At 48.9% G+C, this 17,812-nt stretch overlaps 5 protein-coding genes across 5 annotated transcripts; 2 read left to right on the top strand and 3 right to left on the bottom strand.

Annotated features, from left to right (window-relative positions):
• Window positions 1-115: 115 nt before the first annotated feature.
• On the bottom strand, window positions 116-546 carry N7525_000413 (DUF1748 domain-containing protein; the record flags this gene model as incomplete). Its single annotated transcript, XM_061211562.1, has 2 exons — window positions 116-463; window positions 526-546. 2 exons carry the CDS (start codon window positions 544-546, stop codon window positions 116-118), a joined length of 369 nt encoding a protein of 122 aa, XP_061070788.1.
• Window positions 547-1,459: 913 nt separating this feature from the next.
• On the top strand, window positions 1,460-3,441 carry N7525_000412 (pyruvate kinase CDC19; the record flags this gene model as incomplete). The annotated part of the gene is made up of 7 exons (XM_061211561.1): window positions 1,460-1,583; window positions 1,673-1,717; window positions 1,785-1,831; window positions 1,884-2,086; window positions 2,168-3,001; window positions 3,058-3,139; window positions 3,193-3,441. 7 exons carry the CDS (start codon window positions 1,460-1,462, stop codon window positions 3,439-3,441), a joined length of 1,584 nt encoding a protein of 527 aa, XP_061070787.1.
• A 1,460-nt stretch (window positions 3,442-4,901) lies between these two features.
• On the bottom strand, window positions 4,902-6,505 carry N7525_000411 (uncharacterized protein; the record flags this gene model as incomplete). Its single annotated transcript, XM_002562382.1, has 5 exons — window positions 4,902-5,215; window positions 5,286-5,740; window positions 5,808-5,931; window positions 5,999-6,125; window positions 6,191-6,505. 5 exons carry the CDS (start codon window positions 6,503-6,505, stop codon window positions 4,902-4,904), a joined length of 1,335 nt encoding a protein of 444 aa, XP_002562428.1.
• A 1,640-nt stretch (window positions 6,506-8,145) lies between these two features.
• N7525_000410 (uncharacterized protein) lies at window positions 8,146-9,550 on the top strand (the record flags this gene model as incomplete). The annotated part of the gene is made up of 6 exons (XM_002562383.1): window positions 8,146-8,313; window positions 8,372-8,753; window positions 8,806-8,923; window positions 8,986-9,053; window positions 9,116-9,146; window positions 9,202-9,550. 6 exons carry the CDS (start codon window positions 8,146-8,148, stop codon window positions 9,548-9,550), a joined length of 1,116 nt encoding a protein of 371 aa, XP_002562429.1.
• Window positions 9,551-10,235: 685 nt separating this feature from the next.
• N7525_000409 (1-phosphatidylinositol-3-phosphate 5-kinase FAB1) lies at window positions 10,236-17,802 on the bottom strand (the record flags this gene model as incomplete). The annotated part of the gene is made up of 2 exons (XM_002562384.2): window positions 10,236-10,341; window positions 10,394-17,802. 2 exons carry the CDS (start codon window positions 17,800-17,802, stop codon window positions 10,236-10,238), a joined length of 7,515 nt encoding a protein of 2,504 aa, XP_002562430.2.
• Between the last annotated feature and the right edge of the window lie 10 nt (window positions 17,803-17,812).

Genomic DNA, 17,812 nt, shown 5'->3' with positions numbered 1-17,812 from the left:
AGTCACCATGTATCACACGTCAGTCCGCAATCATACACCCATCAAATGGCCGAATGTCAAGTCGTGAGAAAGGGATCGCCGATTTGCCTCCCCGAGTTGGATATGGCGGCGCCAATCACCGGCGTCGTTCGAACCAGGAAGACGAGCCCATGACGGCCACGGACTGGTCCATCATCCATTCGCCAACACCAAGGTAGTTGTCGACCCATTTCTTGATGTCTTTGTTGTCTGTGATCTTGTCTGAATTGAGGCTGGGGCTATCAAGGTCCCACGCACACACGACCCAACGAGCGGGGTGCGCGGGAGTAACAGAGTTAGCCAACAGTTCTACCATCCACATCGAGAGCACGAATGAAGAGCAACAAGCTGAATAAGTGCTAGCTTGGAAGAAGAGGATCGTGAGGGGTAGGGTATATTTACGTGAGGCCCGTGGAACGCTTGACGCCTGCCAGGAAGGCGGAGACTGAGATTGAAGGCACCGGTTAGTTTGTATTCCGAGGTTCGATGTAGACTTAGAGGACTCACAAAGAACCGCATCAAATGCATAGTGGGTAAGACGGCCGAACTAGATCGCAGAGATGATGCAAGTCAGTCATGAGATGCTCTATGTCGCGGGGACCTCGGTTGTCCAGGATCAACAAGCAAAGGTCTCTTACCATGATGCAGGTAGAGGGTGTCAACACCGTGAATATTGTGTAAACGGCAGTAACCAAAAAGCTTGAGAAGCAAAAAGTAAGAGGAGACCCAAGCTGTCATCGGCCTAAAGAGCGGTCACGTGGAAATTCACATGACGTCTCCAGGGGTGGCTGGAGATGAGGCTGGTTACCTAAACTGGGTACCTGACATAATCCACAATGAGGCTGGGGATGCCAAGGTTGTCCAGTTGTCCATCTGGGCACTAGCCCGGATTCGGTCTATCGATAAGCGTTGATCCCACCGGAATCCCCTTTCGCCCTTCGCCTTTGGGGATCAATTGGGTGTCTGTATTTGTCACATTTATTTGATAGAAGGACTCCAATCTACAGCGCGTAGGCCAGCACGGGGCAATCCTCCGCTTTTTTGCGGTCAACCCAGTCTGGAGTTGATATATAATTTTTTTTCTGCCTGGATAATTTATGCCGCCTCTGCCAACATCTCCAGCTTCAGTAAATAGAAAATATAGCTAGACAAAGACAAAGAAACAAGATCAGCCGAATCCTCATATTTCAGAGAATTCACAGATTAATTTGGTAGACATATTGTCCAGCGTCAATAGTAAGAACTAAAAAAAAAGTCTAGGGATGGAACACCAATACTCACACCGGCGGCCAACATTTTCCCTCCCGCCCCGCACCCATCCGTTTTCTCTTTCCCCTCCATCTCTCATCCTTTCTCTTCTTACCATCCTCTCTGATTCTCAATTGATCAGAACTACCTTACCCTTTTCCATTTTAATCCAACAATCGTTGATCACATCAAAATGGCTGCCACCAACTCCCTCGACCACCTGAGCAACCGCATGAAGCTGGAGTGGCACTCCAAGCTCAACACCGAGATGGTGCCTGCGAAGAACTTCCGCCGCACCTCCATCATTTGCACCATTGGTATGTCATAGCAATAACAATGAACCGTCAAAGAAGTTGCGACGGAGAGAAAAAGAAAAAGAACCGGTTACTAACAGGCAGTCGATCAGGTCCCAAGACGAACTCCGCTGAGAAGATCAATGCTCTCCGCACAGGTATGACAATAAAGTTTCCGATGGAAATGGGCAGTTTTGCTGGGTAGATAGACTGACATGGCTATAGTCGGTCTTAACGTCGTTCGCATGAACTTCTCCCACGGATCATACGACGTCAGTATCTCCAGTCAACATCTGATGAAGGTCTTCACTGACTTGCCTGCAGTACCACCAATCTGTCATTGACAACGCTCGCGAGGCCGCCCGTATCCAGACTGGTCGCCCTCTTGCCATTGCCCTCGACACCAAGGGCCCCGAGATCCGTACCGGTAACACCGTCGGTGACAAGGACTACCCCATCAAGCAGGGCACCGTGCTCAACATCACCACCGATGAGGCATACGCCGCTGCTTCTGACGATAAGAACATGTAAGACCACCATCTGAATCTACATTCGTTCAGTGCATTTGCGTGGCTGGATGACGTGTACTGACAAGTGTGTGGCAACAGGTACCTTGACTACAAGAACATCACCAATGTGATCGCTCCCGGCAAGCTCATCTATGTTGATGATGGCATTATGTCCTTCGAGGTGCTTGAGGTTGTTGATGAGAAGAACCTCAAGGTGAAGTGCCTGAACGACGGCAACATCTCATCCCGCAAGGGTGTCAACCTGCCCGGCACTGATGTAGACCTGCCTGCTCTCTCGGAGAAGGATATTGCCGATTTGCGATTCGGTGTTAAGAACAAGGTCGATATGGTCTTCGCTTCATTTATCCGTCGCGGCAGCGATATCAAGCACATCCGTGAAGTCCTTGGCGAGGATGGCAAGGAGATTCAGATTATCGCCAAGATTGAGAACCAGCAGGGTGTCAACAACTTCGATGAGATCCTCGACGAGACCGACGGTGTTATGGTTGCCCGTGGTGACCTCGGTATCGAGATCCCCGCCCCTAAGGTCTTCCTTGCCCAGAAGATGATGATCGCCAAGTGCAACATCAAGGGCAAGCCCGTTATCTGTGCCACCCAGATGTTGGAGTCCATGACATACAACCCCCGCCCCACTCGTGCTGAGGTTTCCGATGTTGCCAACGCCGTCCTCGACGGTGCCGACTGTGTCATGCTGTCTGGTGAGACCGCGAAGGGTAACTACCCTTGCGAGGCCGTTAAGATGATGTCCGAGACTTGCTTGCTGGCTGAGGTTGCCATTCCTCATTTCAACGTCTTTGACGAGCTGCGCAACCTCGCCCCTCGCCCCACCGAAACCTCCGAGTCCGTTGCCATGGCCGCTGTCAGTGCCAGTTTGGAGCTGAACGCCGGCGCCATCATCGTTCTGACCACCAGGTATGTGCCGGAAAGGCGTTTTGTTTTGGATGACGATCATACTAACGAGTCGATAGTGGTAAAACCGCTCGCCTGGTGTCGAAGTACCGTCCCGTCTGTCCCATCCTGATGGTCACTCGCAATGAGACCGCTGCCCGGGTAAGTCCAATTCGGTCGTTCGCATGTCGTTCTTTGCTGACAACAGTTTCCAGTACTCCCACCTGTACCGCGGTGTGTGGCCCTTCTACTTCCCCGAGACCAAGCCTGACTTCAACGTCAAGATCTGGCAGGAGGATGTCGACCGTCGCCTCAAGTGGGGTATCAACCACGGTCTCAAGCTCGGAATCATCAACAAGGGCGATCCTATCGTCTGTGTCCAGGGATGGCGTGGCGGAATGGGCCACACCAACACCGTTCGTGTGGTGCCCGCCGACGAGAACCTCGGTCTCGCCATGGAGTAAACCTTCCGTAAACTCATCAGATGGGAAGCTTTCAGGGATTGACGGTCCAACATGCTTTGTTTACCGCCGGTGTGCGGATGGGATACATACATTTCTTTTTTCTTTTCTCGCTTTTTTTTTTCTTTCGAAGCCAAGTTTGTTCTGCGCTGGTGGTCTGGACCATAGCCTGGAAGGTTAATACATTGCTCATGTAAATGAAACGAATTTAATGCTTTCCGGTCAAGTTAGTGAGTTAGTAAAGACTAAGCAATTCACATTGTAAATTGAATAGACATGAAACTGATATTCTGTGCTTGAGTCCTTGTGGACTTGGTATGTCGCGTGCCGAGAGTTCGCGAATTGTCGCTATAATCAGACAGAGTATTCTCGCGTATGCATGCCAATGCATAGAAAACCTGCTCCGGAGCCCATGCGCTCTTCAAACTTGAATGATTCTCTTGAAAGAGCACTCCATTCAGAAGAAAGAAGGAGAAAAGAACGAAAGTCGAACGAAAACCAGATGCGGGGGACAGCACCCGAGGCAGCTCAAACCCCCCGATATGCCCGAGGATGTGACGATATCATCCGGACATATGCCGACATTCTGAATCAGTGATTCCCTTCTCTGCGCAGGGAATAATGCGATTTTTGAAATTGTCTTGTCACATTAGCGAGAGAATCAAAAGAGAATTTAAAAAGGACAGACCAGGAAATTAGTTAAAACGAATTTCGCGGAGCCTTTACCGGGCCGGTCCCGGTTTCTGCCGATGGTTCCATTGAGACAAAGCCGTGTTATATAGATCTGCGTCATTTGGCATTGGAATTTGGTGGTATATCCTTAGCAGCGCTGACGGAACCGATTCTATAAGGTATGAAAATAGCCCTATTTTTCATATTCAGTCCAATGTAGGCTACATCGCTGTAATGGCACTTTTGAACTATACATACGTCATTTTTGACCTTCTATACAAGGACTATCCCCTTAACTAAATTTTATCTTCTTTCTTATAGTGCAAGTCAGGATACGTCAATCTTCGATATCTTCTCCAACAGTCCTGGATAGTATATAAGGAGAAGATTATTTGCAAGCACCCAGTGGTAGTAAAAGCTGGTCGAATAACGGCCCGAAGGTATGTATGTATTTATCCCGATTTATCATCACTAACTTTGGTCAGTTATTACATGGAACTTGCATTCTCTACGAAGCTGGAACATTCCAATACAGCCTTCCACGTTATTTGTTGGCTAGACTTGTTGCACGCTCGCTCGGTCCCTGTGCCACTACCTCCATTCATCTCCAGATGCTGCGATTTGCTTCTCCTTTACAGTTATGAAGTATGGTCTGTCAAGGTACTCCGTGCTGCAGGTACCGTGGGGCTATCCTTAGAGCGTCGGGCGACACATATTTTCAAGATATACATATTAATTTCATATAAGCACTATACATTCTAGGGCTCTGAGCACCACATCTCCTGATAGCCCTATGCCAATTCGCACTCGATAAGACTCTCGACTCCTCTCTGGGCACTCCAAATCTTCGTGATCTTCAACCCAGCAGATCCCACCAGTTGGTGCCAGTGAGCTTCAGTGCGCTCGGTTGAAGCAAAATCGGCCATCATGATAATATCAAGACTGGTCGTCTCCCAGTATGCGTTGGTATCGGGGATGACATTCTCGTTAATCAATATCTTGCTGTGTCCGCGCTTCATGGCATCGACCAGACCCTTCAAGATCTTGCGACAGTTATCATCTGTCCAGTCGTGGAGGACAGAGTGCATATAGTAAGCGCGAGCACCTATAGAGAAAAGAAAAAAAAATTAGTTTTGATCTGGGTACAGAGCAGGTTATAGAAGGGAAAACTATACCCTTGATAGGCTGCTCAGTAAAGAAGTCATGCTCCATTGCCTCGATCGAGGAGTGCAGTTGTCCTGTCTTGGCTTGAGCGATCACATCGGGAAGATCCTGGAGCACTAGGCGACCAGGAGCATCAGACCACTTCCGCCTGAACTCTGAGAGATCATGGCCCACGCTGCCGCCGACGTCGACGAGGAGAGCATCATCCTGTGTAACATTGGAGAATAGGCTGGGTACGTCGTAGAAACCGACATCCATCCAGCTAGGACGTCCTTGGTGGTAGGCAGACATGTGGTTGTTGAACTGACTAGCAGCCTCTGGGTTCTCCTTCATGAACTCGAAAAAGTGAAGGTCGGTTCGGAATCCACGCTGGAAGGCACACTCCTTGCCGTTTGATGGGTTGGTATAGCCGTCCTTCTTGAGCTGGGCAGGTAGAGCAAGTATACCGGAAGTAATGCAGTTAGTCCTAGTTGATGAGATGAGTTAGTTAGTACTATATCTTTTTGACTCCAGGTCCGTGGCCTCAGACTTACATGCAAGGGTATGCATCACTGTACCGTTGCATGCTCAATGAAATGGAAACCCCCGTGCGGCGGTATTCATTAGGACCGGTCTCGAGGATGACTCCCATTGCGCACAAGTGCTTGAGGATGCGAGCTGATGAGAGATGTATGGTTAGCTAGCTGTACTGACAAGGGTCAGGGGGAGATGGTCAGTCACATACCAAGAAGAACTGGGTCAGCACCTGTGGCCTTCGCCAGCTCGGCAGCAGACTTGGACTTCTCATCCTTGGACAAAATAACAAAAAGTCCCAGGTCAACGCCTGTCTCCAGAGAAGCATACAGAGTAGACTACGAAGTCAACGTTAGTTGCCGACAATGACACGAGTTGAAGCTTTAGAAGCATAGGGACTTACCTGGGACCAGCAGTATCTGATCATAGCCTCACGCGGGGTCTCAAGTGCATAGACCAGTGATCGAGCGGCTTCCAAAAGCGTTGTTCGATCAGTGTGGTCCTGCAGGCTGGCGACTTTGCCAAGGGAGGCAACTTGGTCGACCAGGTCAGGAACAAGCTCGGGTGTGTTGGCGGAAATCGTTACGCGGTCGACGAAGGCATCCTGGAGGTCTCCATTGGTCTGGCAATCTCCATTTGCATGATGTACGCCGTTCGTGTGCGAGTTCCCATTAACATGGACGGGCTCATTCAATGTAAGGGTTGCGGTTTCGGTCATGGTGAATGTGATATATCTAAATAAGTGGGAAAGTGTAGAAAAACGTGGAGAGATGTATCAGTCAAAAGTACTCAGGGGACTTTAAATAAACTGAATTCAGTATCTAGGTGTCTAAGTACGTATCCCCCTTGGAATAAGCTGTAATCGCTGTCTCCTTGTATTTCGGTAAAGCTACTCCGCGCATCCGGTTGAGCAACGGTTGGACCGGGTGTAAACCTGCGGGTCTGTCAAGGAAGATCGACGAGAATTAATTCCGCCCCATACGGATTTGTTCCTTTGCCGAAGTTTGGGGGCCATGGAGGTGGAGATATGACAGTTAAACGGTATTCCTATTCAGGAAATAAACTAGTAGATTGTCCAACGGCTCATTCCACGCTAAAGTATGTTGCTCGGTATTCCCTATTCCGGATGTACATACATAATACTAAGAAGGGAATAAAATTAAAATTAGGGATGGGCCTTCCCCAGGTCCTCAGAAGGATCTATCAGATGTCATAAACTAAGCTATTACCTGTCTATTATCATATGGTGCACGTTATGGGTAGTTGAAGTGCCGAACTGAACTGGGCAATTCTTGGAATTCCCCTATTCCATTTGTATAAAAGTACAACTCCGTATGTACTTTTGTCAATGAACCCTGTAAATGTATACAATGCATGTGAATATCAATGACCATGTCTATCAGACGGGCTAAGACTGACAGAACCGGCTGAGTGGATAGAAATATATTAATATCCACACCAAATCCCGTAAAACGGGGTAACGGGTCGTTGGTGGCGCATTTTCGATACTTTGGCTAAGTTTTGCTTTTTCGTATGGGGTCCGGACTCCTTAAATTCGACGTACTCGGTGCTTTTGTCTGATTCAACACGACCCATGAGGCCGGCTGGTTGATACATGCTTCCGGAACCACCGGCTCTCTTCGTTTTAGGACTAGTTCTGTGGGACTATCAGGCTGTCAAATCCCAGTTGAGCCCTTAGTACAACTTTTAGAACCGACAACATATGATCTGCACTTTACCCATGGTCTAGACTGCACAATCCGATTCCTTTTAGAATGTCTGGGCCGTATCTTAAGACTAACAGCCCAGTTATTAGACATCAAGGCAGTGTGTTCGGAGTAAGTATCTCCAAGGCCATTTTTACCTAGGTCTGTCTGCCGGATACTGAGAGGGGACCATCCGAAGCTTCTACTGTTATGCCTTTCAGCGGCATCGACTAACTGACTAGTGCGACAAGAACCCCCAAAGTTTATTATACCCCTATTTGACTAAAGGTGGACTAGTTATCTACTCCGTATTCCGTGCTCCGTACAGTAGTGTATGCAACCTTAGCCCCGGAGATTAATCGCCGGACAGTGGCGTTGTGTCGAAAGATAAACAATGCAGCTTGCCAAAATAGGATGATCATCCCATCTAAAAAGTCGTAGGATTTCCCGTTTAATGGACCGTCAAGAATAATAGCTGATCAAATAATGTAAGGCACAAATCAAGCTTGTCCCTATATACGTATATTCCATGTAAATCCTTATGTGCTAGTGTTAATTTTAGCCCTTCTAAGGTGTCGCGTATAGGTTTATATAAAATGATGGGTCGCACTTTCTTGCGCTTCCTCGCTTTTTCGGCATCGATCTTAACATAATGGTGGTCACCGCCGAAAATCTTCACGATGACAAGGGCCCTAAGATCCTGGCTGTCCTATGGACCTTGACTGGACTAACAACCGTCATGGTCACAGCTAGGGTTTACATCCGACTCAAGTTGCTGCGCAACTTTGGCATGGATGATTATTTGATTGTGGCTTCTATGGTAAGTAATTTCGAGCTCTGTCTTCTCTGCTTGGATCTAATTGGAGCTTCTGTCCTAGATATTGGGGCTTGCATACTGCGCAATCTCTACAGTAGGCGTGGGTGTGGGCTTTGGAAAACATGCCAAGTACTTGACTATGGACAACCTGGAGATGGCCATTCTGCTCAATACAGTCAGCTTTCTGTTTGGGATTCTTTCCTTCACTCTTCCCAAGATTGCTGTGACGTCCATGTTGACCCGGATCTTGAACCCCAAGCCAATGCATAAGACAATATTGTGGGTGATGGTTGGAACCGCAGCCGTCGTGTCTATTATCTGCATTATAATCTTGTTCACAATGTGTGATCCGGCAGAGGCATTGTGGAAGCCCAGACTTGTCGCAGCTGGCGCTAAGTGCAAGAGTACAACGATACTAATTAATTATGCTATCTTCACTGGAGGTAGGTCCCCCTTTGAAATCTGCACCCTTCGAAATTAACCCGGTACTTCTAGCCATCTCCGCTGTTGTTGATCTATCCCTGGCCGTTTATCCGACCACTGTCCTATTGAAACTCCAAATGTCTCTACGGAAGAGAATTGCGCTATGTGCTGCTTTAGGGCTTGGTTCAATGTAAGTCGATATCTCTCCAACTCGAATATACTGCGCAGAAACTGACTGGAGCGGCGACAAAGTGCTTCTGCAATGGCCATTGTCAAGTGTACCCAGCTGCATGGACTTGCCGACAAATCTGACTATACATGTGAGTCTCTCTACGACCCTTATTATCCCTCTAAGTACAATCAAAGACTGATCAAACCACAGACGGTACTGCCGACCTTGTCATGTGGACCAAGTAAGTACCTCCCATCTCTTATTGTTATACAACCTAACCCTTTGTTTTCCGGTAGTATCGAGGCCGACGTCGTCGTTATAGCATCGTGCATTCCCACCTTACAACCACTCCTCGAAATCATTCTCGGCAAACGAGCCATGGGCTCCTACAGTCAAGGAAAGAGCGATCAGCTCAAAAACAGCAGCAATTTCCCTTCCTCGTTCCATCGATCCAAGCAGTCAAGAACGCACGACGACCTCGGCTTCACCAACATCGACAACCAAGAGAGTCAGGAAAGCATCCTTCCCACCGATGACCAAGGGAATAATAGCCACCCTCTGGGACGTATACACCGGAAAGATGATGTGATTGTGGAATACGAGTCATCTCCACCAAAATCAGGGCCGGGATATACCCCTTGGTAAAGACGCATGGCGAGGCGCCTACCTGCCCCAAAACGCAACAGGGACAAAATTCACTTAGCCATCCAACCACCATGACCCGTCGAATATTGCGTCGCATGAAAAGTATTTTTCCGATAGGCGCTGCATTTTCTGCACAAATTAGTATCCACGGGCTGCATACGCCTTTGTTAAAATGTATATATTATGTACTACATATGATTGGATTGGATTGAAAGGCAATATCCTTTCTTCCCAAATGGATAAAAGCTTTGAATATATTCACAGGCCAGGTAGCATGAAGCACGACCTCGTAAATATGGCTTATCATGGCTTATCCCGGTTTTGCGTTAGTATCAAAAGATGTACTAGCCCAATGCCTGGATGTCTGGACTAACTACAAGAGGCATCTCCAGATCGCGCATTAGAAATCAGGATGAAAAGAGCTGTACTGTTTACGACGTTGTACGAAGTGGTTTACTGGAAACTGAGATCCCATTCAACACACCAAAATAAGTGGGACTGGCTATGAAAATGCTGATATGAAATGAATGTCCTGAAAGAGGCAATGTAGAGTCACGATAATAAGAAATTCGCAACAAATGAAAGCATCAGGCTACGCTCCGCCTCTTCATGCAGATTCGTGAGGTCGTAATTCGTTAGTGTAAAGTTGTTCATGGAAAGACATCAAAATGGAGACTGCCAACCACTAGAAACCAGCGTCTTCCACAAACCCGTTCCCATCAATAGTCTCAAATTCAGCGGTCTGGTTCTCATAGCGGTACATCGCATTTGGTTGGAATTGATGCCAGCAGCTACAATCGTCAGTGTTCAGTTACACACTCAAGAGAAGATATATCAACTAACCTTGGAGCTTGAAGCACGTATCTGGCCATTGCCTCACGGAAACGGCCCTTGTACTCCCTAGGACTTGTGACCGTTGGTCGATTGCGGCCACCGCCACCAAATCCTTTGTCCTTAATCCAGGACTCCAGCTTTTTGTCCCAAGTGTAGGTGCGAATGCAGTCAATGATCCCTACCACGAGTTCATTCCGACTTTCATCGATGGCAATCATGAGCGAGTAGTCCATGACGTCTTGGCGACCCAAGAAGAGTGTGTCATTCCATACACTTTGGCCTAGCAGCTTCTTAGAGTGCTCGCGAGCAAAGAGAGGTGTCTCGTAGATGAAATCCACCATGTTTTCGTCCAAGAGAACCTCGTTCCGTTCACCGGTGCTCTCTACTTTGCGGTTTCGCATTGAGCCTTTCAGGTCGAAGATGCGCGTAGGGACACGGTCGTAGAACAAGTTCTCCATTAATAACAAGAACCAATTGAACTCTGTTCCTGTGACTGGGTTCTTGATGATGACTTGGTAAAAGCCAAACATCTTGGCAATTGCGGAAGGGAGTTCATGAAACAGGGCTTCGGACATGATTTGGAAATAGGCCGGGGCAAATTTGAGGAAAGCCTGCGTCTCAATCGGCGAGAGTGACTTGAGAATGAAGCGGTCGTCGAGGGTCTTCAGGAATAACGATTTTGTCTTGCCACCCTTCGAGTCCCACTTTGCGCACCGAGACAACGACTCGACGATTCGATCTGCCACACCACACTTTTTGCGTAGAGCATCAAATTGTTCAGCGTAGAATACTTTGCACAGCATCTTGGCTTGTCCTTCTTGGAACTGATATTTGAGGTGTGTGCCCGTAGGTCGCAAGAGAGCATGTTCGACCCGCGCTTCCTTCGCAGCATCGATGTCATCTCCCGCATCTGGTTTGTTTTCTTCCGCCTCGTCAAACCGCTGTTGAATGCTTGAAAGCTTTTCTTTGTAATCGGAAGAGTCCAAAGCGAACGCCACCAAAGAGCTTGGTTCATCCTCGCGAACAATGATATTGCAATCAGCAAAGACATGATCCATGACACTGAGTGGATAGTCAAGAGACGCCCACCCACTTGCAGAACGTTCAGACCAGAAGTTTGTCAGCAATTTCAGAAGCGTGTTGCGCTCATGTTTAGGTAGTTCTTTGAAATCAATTGAATCGTCCTCGGGTGATTGTTTGGTCTCTTCATGGGAATCTACCGGATGGAGTTCCCCAACCACGTTTTGATCCTCATCACTTTGGTGATCATCTGCTTCGCCGCCAGATAATAGGTGGTTGTCAGGACAGAGGGCATTGTCTGCCTCCAAAGGCTCTGGGGAAGAATCGGTTGGCAGAGAGGGTTCGTCAGGAGTTATATGATCATGTGTAAGTTCGTCGCTCTTGCGACTCATGTCGTCCATTGGGATCCGTGGAGCCGAGGGCAGAGATTCATCAGTATCAACCGGTGGTTCACGCTCTTCAACAGCCTCTCGTACATTTCGATAGACTTCCACGATGGGCTTCGATGAAGCCAATGGGAATGCTCGGGACTGAGTGCCCTTGGCAGCGCGTTGACGTCTTTCGCGCTGTCTCTCTTTTTCGAACTCACGACTCAGTTGTTCAAAATGCCTGGCGAGATGAGAAACCTGCGATATTCCCTTTTTACCTGGAGCAGACCGTGGAATAAGCGAGTGACTCGAGGCAAATCGGGCGTTCTTGAGGGAACTGAAGCCCAAACGATCGCTAAACTTTCTATCCGATGACTTTGTTGGTGATTGGGCCGCAGGCTTTTCCGGATCAATTGGGTTGGTGAATGCCATTTTCGACCCTGGAAGTTGAACGCTGTGAGATGATCGTGGTAGATTTGCTGGCTGAGACTGAGTACGCAAAAGCGGAGGTGATCGTGCCTTACTGGGGCGTCGAACGGCTGGCTCGGTAGGTCTTGGTATCGCCGAAGGCCGACGTACTGGGGTACTTGGCATATCGGAAGCCCCGCTATCTTCGATTCGATTCTTGATTCCTTGATCTGGGGCCTCAGCACTTTCCGGCGGTGATGATTCTGACGATCCGTCGCCGGGGATCATCACAGGGAGATCGTTGTTGACGGAAGATTGGCTCGAAATGCCAGCAAGACCAACGGGGCTGCGTTCCGATTGGCCAGTAGGAACAGCCAAGTCGAGATGACGGACTTCTTCTTGTGAGACAGCGTCATCCTGGGGAGAGGGCCTCGTTCCACTGGCTGCATCGATTGACAAAGTTGCTTCTTCGGCCGATGCCGGAGGCGAGGGCAACTCGACTTCTTCGAGATCCTCGCGGTGCTTTTTGCCAGCATGCTCCTCGACAACGGAAACCAGTACATTCTGTGCTTTCTCCGGCGAAAGCGTCATGCGTCGCATCATCCGTGGCCTGTCAACTGTCTGGTTGATTTCATCTTCAACATCCGTAGGAGTCTGAAGGGCATCATCTGTAGAAACTGACGTTGCATCTTTGTCGAGGAAGATCTTCTTGAGTTGCAGCGTTGCCATATGCTTAATATCCTTTTCAGATGGGAAAAAGTTCATCTCGAAATCGGCAAATGTCGTGTCCCATTCGACGACCTTCTCTTGCACTGCACGGAGAACCTCATTCAGGGGTATGATCTCCCAGTAGCGAGAACTTGTGTATGTGTCTTGTAAGTGCCGGACCAAAGAGCTATGGTCTTCATGGCTCTTCTTGATCAGATTCTCGATTTCTGTCTTGCAGCTCTCCAGTAGCTCGGGAACAACACTCTCGACATTGATGCCTTTCAATCGGTCTTGAACAGACGCCATAAACTTGTTAAGGCGTTGCTCAGTGCGCAAATATACTTCGTTCCTCAGCTTCAGATCATTGTCCACCTTCCAAGTGACACGAGGCCGTGGAACGATAATCTCGAGAAGACGAATAGGGTCATATTGGACTCGCAAAGCAAGATCCCTGTAGCCAAAATAGTGGAGGTAATCCCGTCGCAAATCATGGGAGCAACCTCCAGTACGGGCAAGCAAGTGTCTGCCCCAGAAACACAGCTCCAAGTATTTTCCGAAGGAATATTTCCATGTGCTCGGCGACATAGGCAGGACCTGAGTTTCATTGCCGCAAATTTTGCAACAACTCCACATCAGCACCGCATTGTGGAGCCCACGGAGCTTACAAGGATAAGGCTGGACTAGAACGCTGATCTGAGCCTCGCCATGTACATACTGGCGATGGTGTTCAAACATGCGCTTCTCGCAGCCGTTGACGGTGCATACGGAATTAGCTGTGAGACAAAGGTCCTCGACATACTGCCCAAGTGTGAGGTCTGACTCGAAGATCGTATCATCTCCATGCTCATTGTAGAATTCCAGGGCAAAGGTATCTGGCCCTGAGCAGGGGACTGATGTTGTTGTGCACACAACACTGTAAAGAACGACCAGGTTCTGATGTGCATAAGGGTCAAACATGTTGGAATTCCCCGCCACATAGGCTTCCCACTGACGTTTTTGGGTTTGATGGTGATAAAGTGCCCGATCGTACTCGGCTTCATGAGCAGCATGCAATACTTCCTTCACTTTTGCTGGCGCATCTTGCGGTGACTGATGGACCATTTCCGGGGTAATGAGGACAAATTTCTGTGGTTTGACATTTTCATCGGTGATCTGATTAGAATTGCGGTCTTGATCACGAAGAGACTTCAAATATGAAAGTCTGCGTTCCATTTCGCGCGCACGCGTCAGGAGATACGGAGGCTCGAATTTAACGAAAGGAGAGGCCGACAAAATCTTTGTCTCGTAATCTTTAACCATATCGTTATAGTATGTTGGCATTGGGATGCTGTCTGGAACTTTTGCGGCATCGGAATCAACGAGGATTTGGCTATCAGATATACCACCAAGCTTCTCGTTTGTTCCCTGTTGAAGAGAAGATGGGTCGGCTAGATGTGCCTCGCCTTCACGGCTGGTAATCTGCGGATTCAAGTTTTTGTCTTTGCCGGGTATTGATGATTCCTCTGTCGGTGACGTAGATATCTTCCCAAATTCATCTCGCATAAGGTTTGTTTCTAGGCGGAGATTGTACACAACGTAGATCATGAACTCAGTGATCCTTTTCACATTCCTGAGGACTTGATCATCTCCTCCGCGCAAAATAATGGTACACCCGAGCTCTTTTGGACAGCCGGAGATGTACATGTACGTTTTCTTTCGACCGTTATGGACATAGGTTTTCACGTCGAAGCTGCTGCACTCACTATGCAATGTGGTCGTCAAGAGCTTGTCCATAGACGTCATAATCCTGGTCTGCGTACATCTTGACACAGCCTCGAGAACGGATGGCTTTACGTTGTATGCGGTGGCAATTCCAGCTTGCTCGAGGAGGCCAAGAGCCAGGCCAGAAACAGTTTTTTCGACCAACAGCAGGTTTGGACGCAATGCTGCGATGCGACTGACCAGGTTTTCTAGAAACTCCCGCTCTTGGCGAATGACAGGTTCGAGACTCATGAAATGATGTTGTTGGCGAGCATACTCAAGAGGGAACGTGATGATCAGGATGTTTGGACGTAAAATGTTTCGTGACATGCCTTTTAGGGCCAAATTTTTGGTGAAAACGAGTCCTGATACATAAGAAGTGTCACCAGGCCGGCCACCCGGAATCTTCTTCAACTTGACGTAGTGTCGAATGTCCATATCATCTCCGTTTTGGACATCAGGATTGACCTCGTCTGCTGCTTTCATGAGTATTGGCATCAAGGCGTTCTCCCAGCTGTCGCCATTTGGCACAGCCGATTCTACAAGTAGTTGATGGAGAAGCTTTCGTACGTGTTCCAGACTGGCTTTATTCAACTCCACCGGTGGCGCATCAGTGCCCCTCATTGATGAACTCCGGGTCATCTTGAACCCGCCCTGCTTTGCACTCTCGGGTAAAGATATGACGGGTACTGAGTTGTCATGAGGAAGCATACTCTCCTTTGATGTCCTGGGCGAATGACGCGGTTGATAACTGCTAGTGACGCTCAAGTTTCGACGACGAGATAAACGAGGGAGATTCACGGCTCTTGAACTGGTGATACTGGCTTCATCTGCGTCCCGATTCATACTGGGAGCATTTCGATCTCCAAACGCAGATCTGCCCTTTTTCATGGCAGCAAGAAGCCCACCAAAAGATGCCCTCTCATTTTCACCCCCACTCTTGGACAGAGCGCCCTCAGAGACTGCAGACAAGAGACTAGGTTGCTCATCGCCACTGGAGGCGTCATCTGAGAGATATTGAGCAAGGTCGGGGTCAATGATGTTATCCTTATGAAAGGCGGGGAGTCGAGATTCAGCGTCTATGTCATCTGCATGTCGGCGTTGGAAGGGGGCTCGATCTTCATGGTATGGCTTGAAGCCACGGATATATTGCTGACGAGAGTGGTGACGTTTGTGACTGATGGAGTGTGGCCTTCCACCTAGCGACGACCGCAGAGAGCGCGAAGAGGTAGGTCGTGCTAGAGGACGATCCGAATCAATTTCAAGAATTGCCGAGCGACGGTTGTGTCCCTCTCCAGCACGTCGTGTGGCCGGTATGGCCATCGTCGGGGTTCTCAAAACGTGATCGATCGACTGAGATACAACCGAAGATGAATCATCGTCATCCGCAGATCCCCGCCCAGTATTGGTCCAGCTGAGTTCGGAAATTCGAGGATTGGCCACTATGGGGCTCTGCTCGCTATCGGAGAATTCAGATGAATCATCATCGTGCGCATTGATCATCTTCTCGCAGGGTTTGCAAACCCGAATACTCCCAGGTTGTCCGAACCTTGTTCCCGAAATAAGCAGAGTGCATTTCGAATCAAAGATTTGACCACAGGTTCGACAGTGGTGTTTTCTGCGAAATGTTGTGAAAGGTTCTCCGCAATGGAAACAGTCTTTCGCATTTTCGTCACGCATCCAGAAATCCCTGCTAAGCAGTTTACTCCTCAACTGCGACAAAACACCGTCGGCCCCGGCAAGAGGTTGGCGCCTGGCTTGTAGAGATTGGCCAGTAGCCCGATCGAATTCAGTGTTCAAGGGGGGCAATGAAGAGACCGTTGTGGTAGTTTCGGCCGTGGAAGCCCGTGAAACCACGTGGCCAGGCAGTCGCGCTGCTCGGGCCGAGGACGTTGACTCTTCATTAGATCTGCCAGGGGCTGTAACCTTTGGAGGCTCATTGATGTTGGCGCTATCACGAGGAATAGATCTCTCAATGTTGTTTGGGGTTCTTTCAGCATTGCATGGTACCTCATCATGGGAGGAAAGCTTTGACAAACTATTTGACGCAGAAACAGAAGCTCCTGGCTCTTCAGGAGGGAAAGATGTCCGTGATTTTGATCTTTCTCCCGGATGTTGAGATATGTGATCCTGGACTGGCTCAGATAGCTTGGGATTTTGCACGTCAGCTGATTGAGAGGGGTTTTCGGGCAGCTTTTGTTGATCTGGAGTAGAGATGGAGTGCCGAGACTGGTTGTCTGGAGTATAGGTCGCTGAGAAGAGTGATTCTTTGGAGTTAAATTCCTCGTGATGGCTGCCTTGCATTTTGGCAGACAGAATAGGCGAACTAGAAAGGTTCTGACTCAATGAAGCGGATGTTTGACTCATGGAAAGATCCACAGGGCCTTCTTTGCTGCCGATACTTGTCGATTCTGCATTGTGGATTCCCTGGAAGGGGCCATTGATGGAGCTGCTTCTTGAGCGGTCCGGCTTTCCGATTACGTTCACATGAAGCTGAGTGATTGCAGGATCTGCCACGACGGCGCTACCAGTGGCTTTCGTTAACGGTGCGATACTGGGCTTGATTCCAGGGGATGGTGACACGGAGCCCTTGGAAGATATACTGCCACTTTTGGAGGATATTCTTGATCTCTTTCCTACATTCGGTTGTTGTACAGAATCTTGGTGGGTGTGAAACTCTGCCACAACAGGCGAGTGGAGCCTTGATCCTTGTGACGAGTTGGACTGTGATGGCGGATAATCAGCGGAGCTTGTAGCCACGTCTGAGACTGGTTTTGCCATTGAATGCTCCGGCATAGGACTCTTGGCCGCAGGAGTTTCTGCCGCATTTTTGCCTGTAGACTTTCCACCACCGCTGACAATGTCCCTCACCCCGCCGACGGAAGTCCTAAAGCGACTATACAGACCACTTAGCCCACCTTGTAATTCGTCAGACAATCCTTTCTCATCTGATGTAGCAGCCGGAGCTGGCGGGCTAGTGAACTCGCTGAAGAGAGTGAGCGACTCGGACTGATACGCTGCATTATGGTAGTTATCCAGAGCTGCATTCATCGATTCCCGTTCAGTCTGGGTCGTGGCCATAGAGTCGCGTGATCCGCGTCGCCCAAGAGGAAGCGAGTTTGTAGATGCAGATGGACTTCGCGAGTCCTGAGACTGCTGAGAATCCATAGCCATGTTAGGCAGA

The sequence above is a fragment of the Penicillium rubens genome, assembly GCF_028828025.1.
Source record: "Penicillium rubens strain IBT 27055 chromosome Unknown utg000001l_segment0_segment0, whole genome shotgun sequence".
Classification (NCBI taxonomy): domain Eukaryota; kingdom Fungi; phylum Ascomycota; class Eurotiomycetes; order Eurotiales; family Aspergillaceae; genus Penicillium; species Penicillium rubens.
The sequence above is the reverse complement of the archived record's forward strand: the minus strand, read 5'-3'. Positions and strand labels throughout refer to the sequence as shown.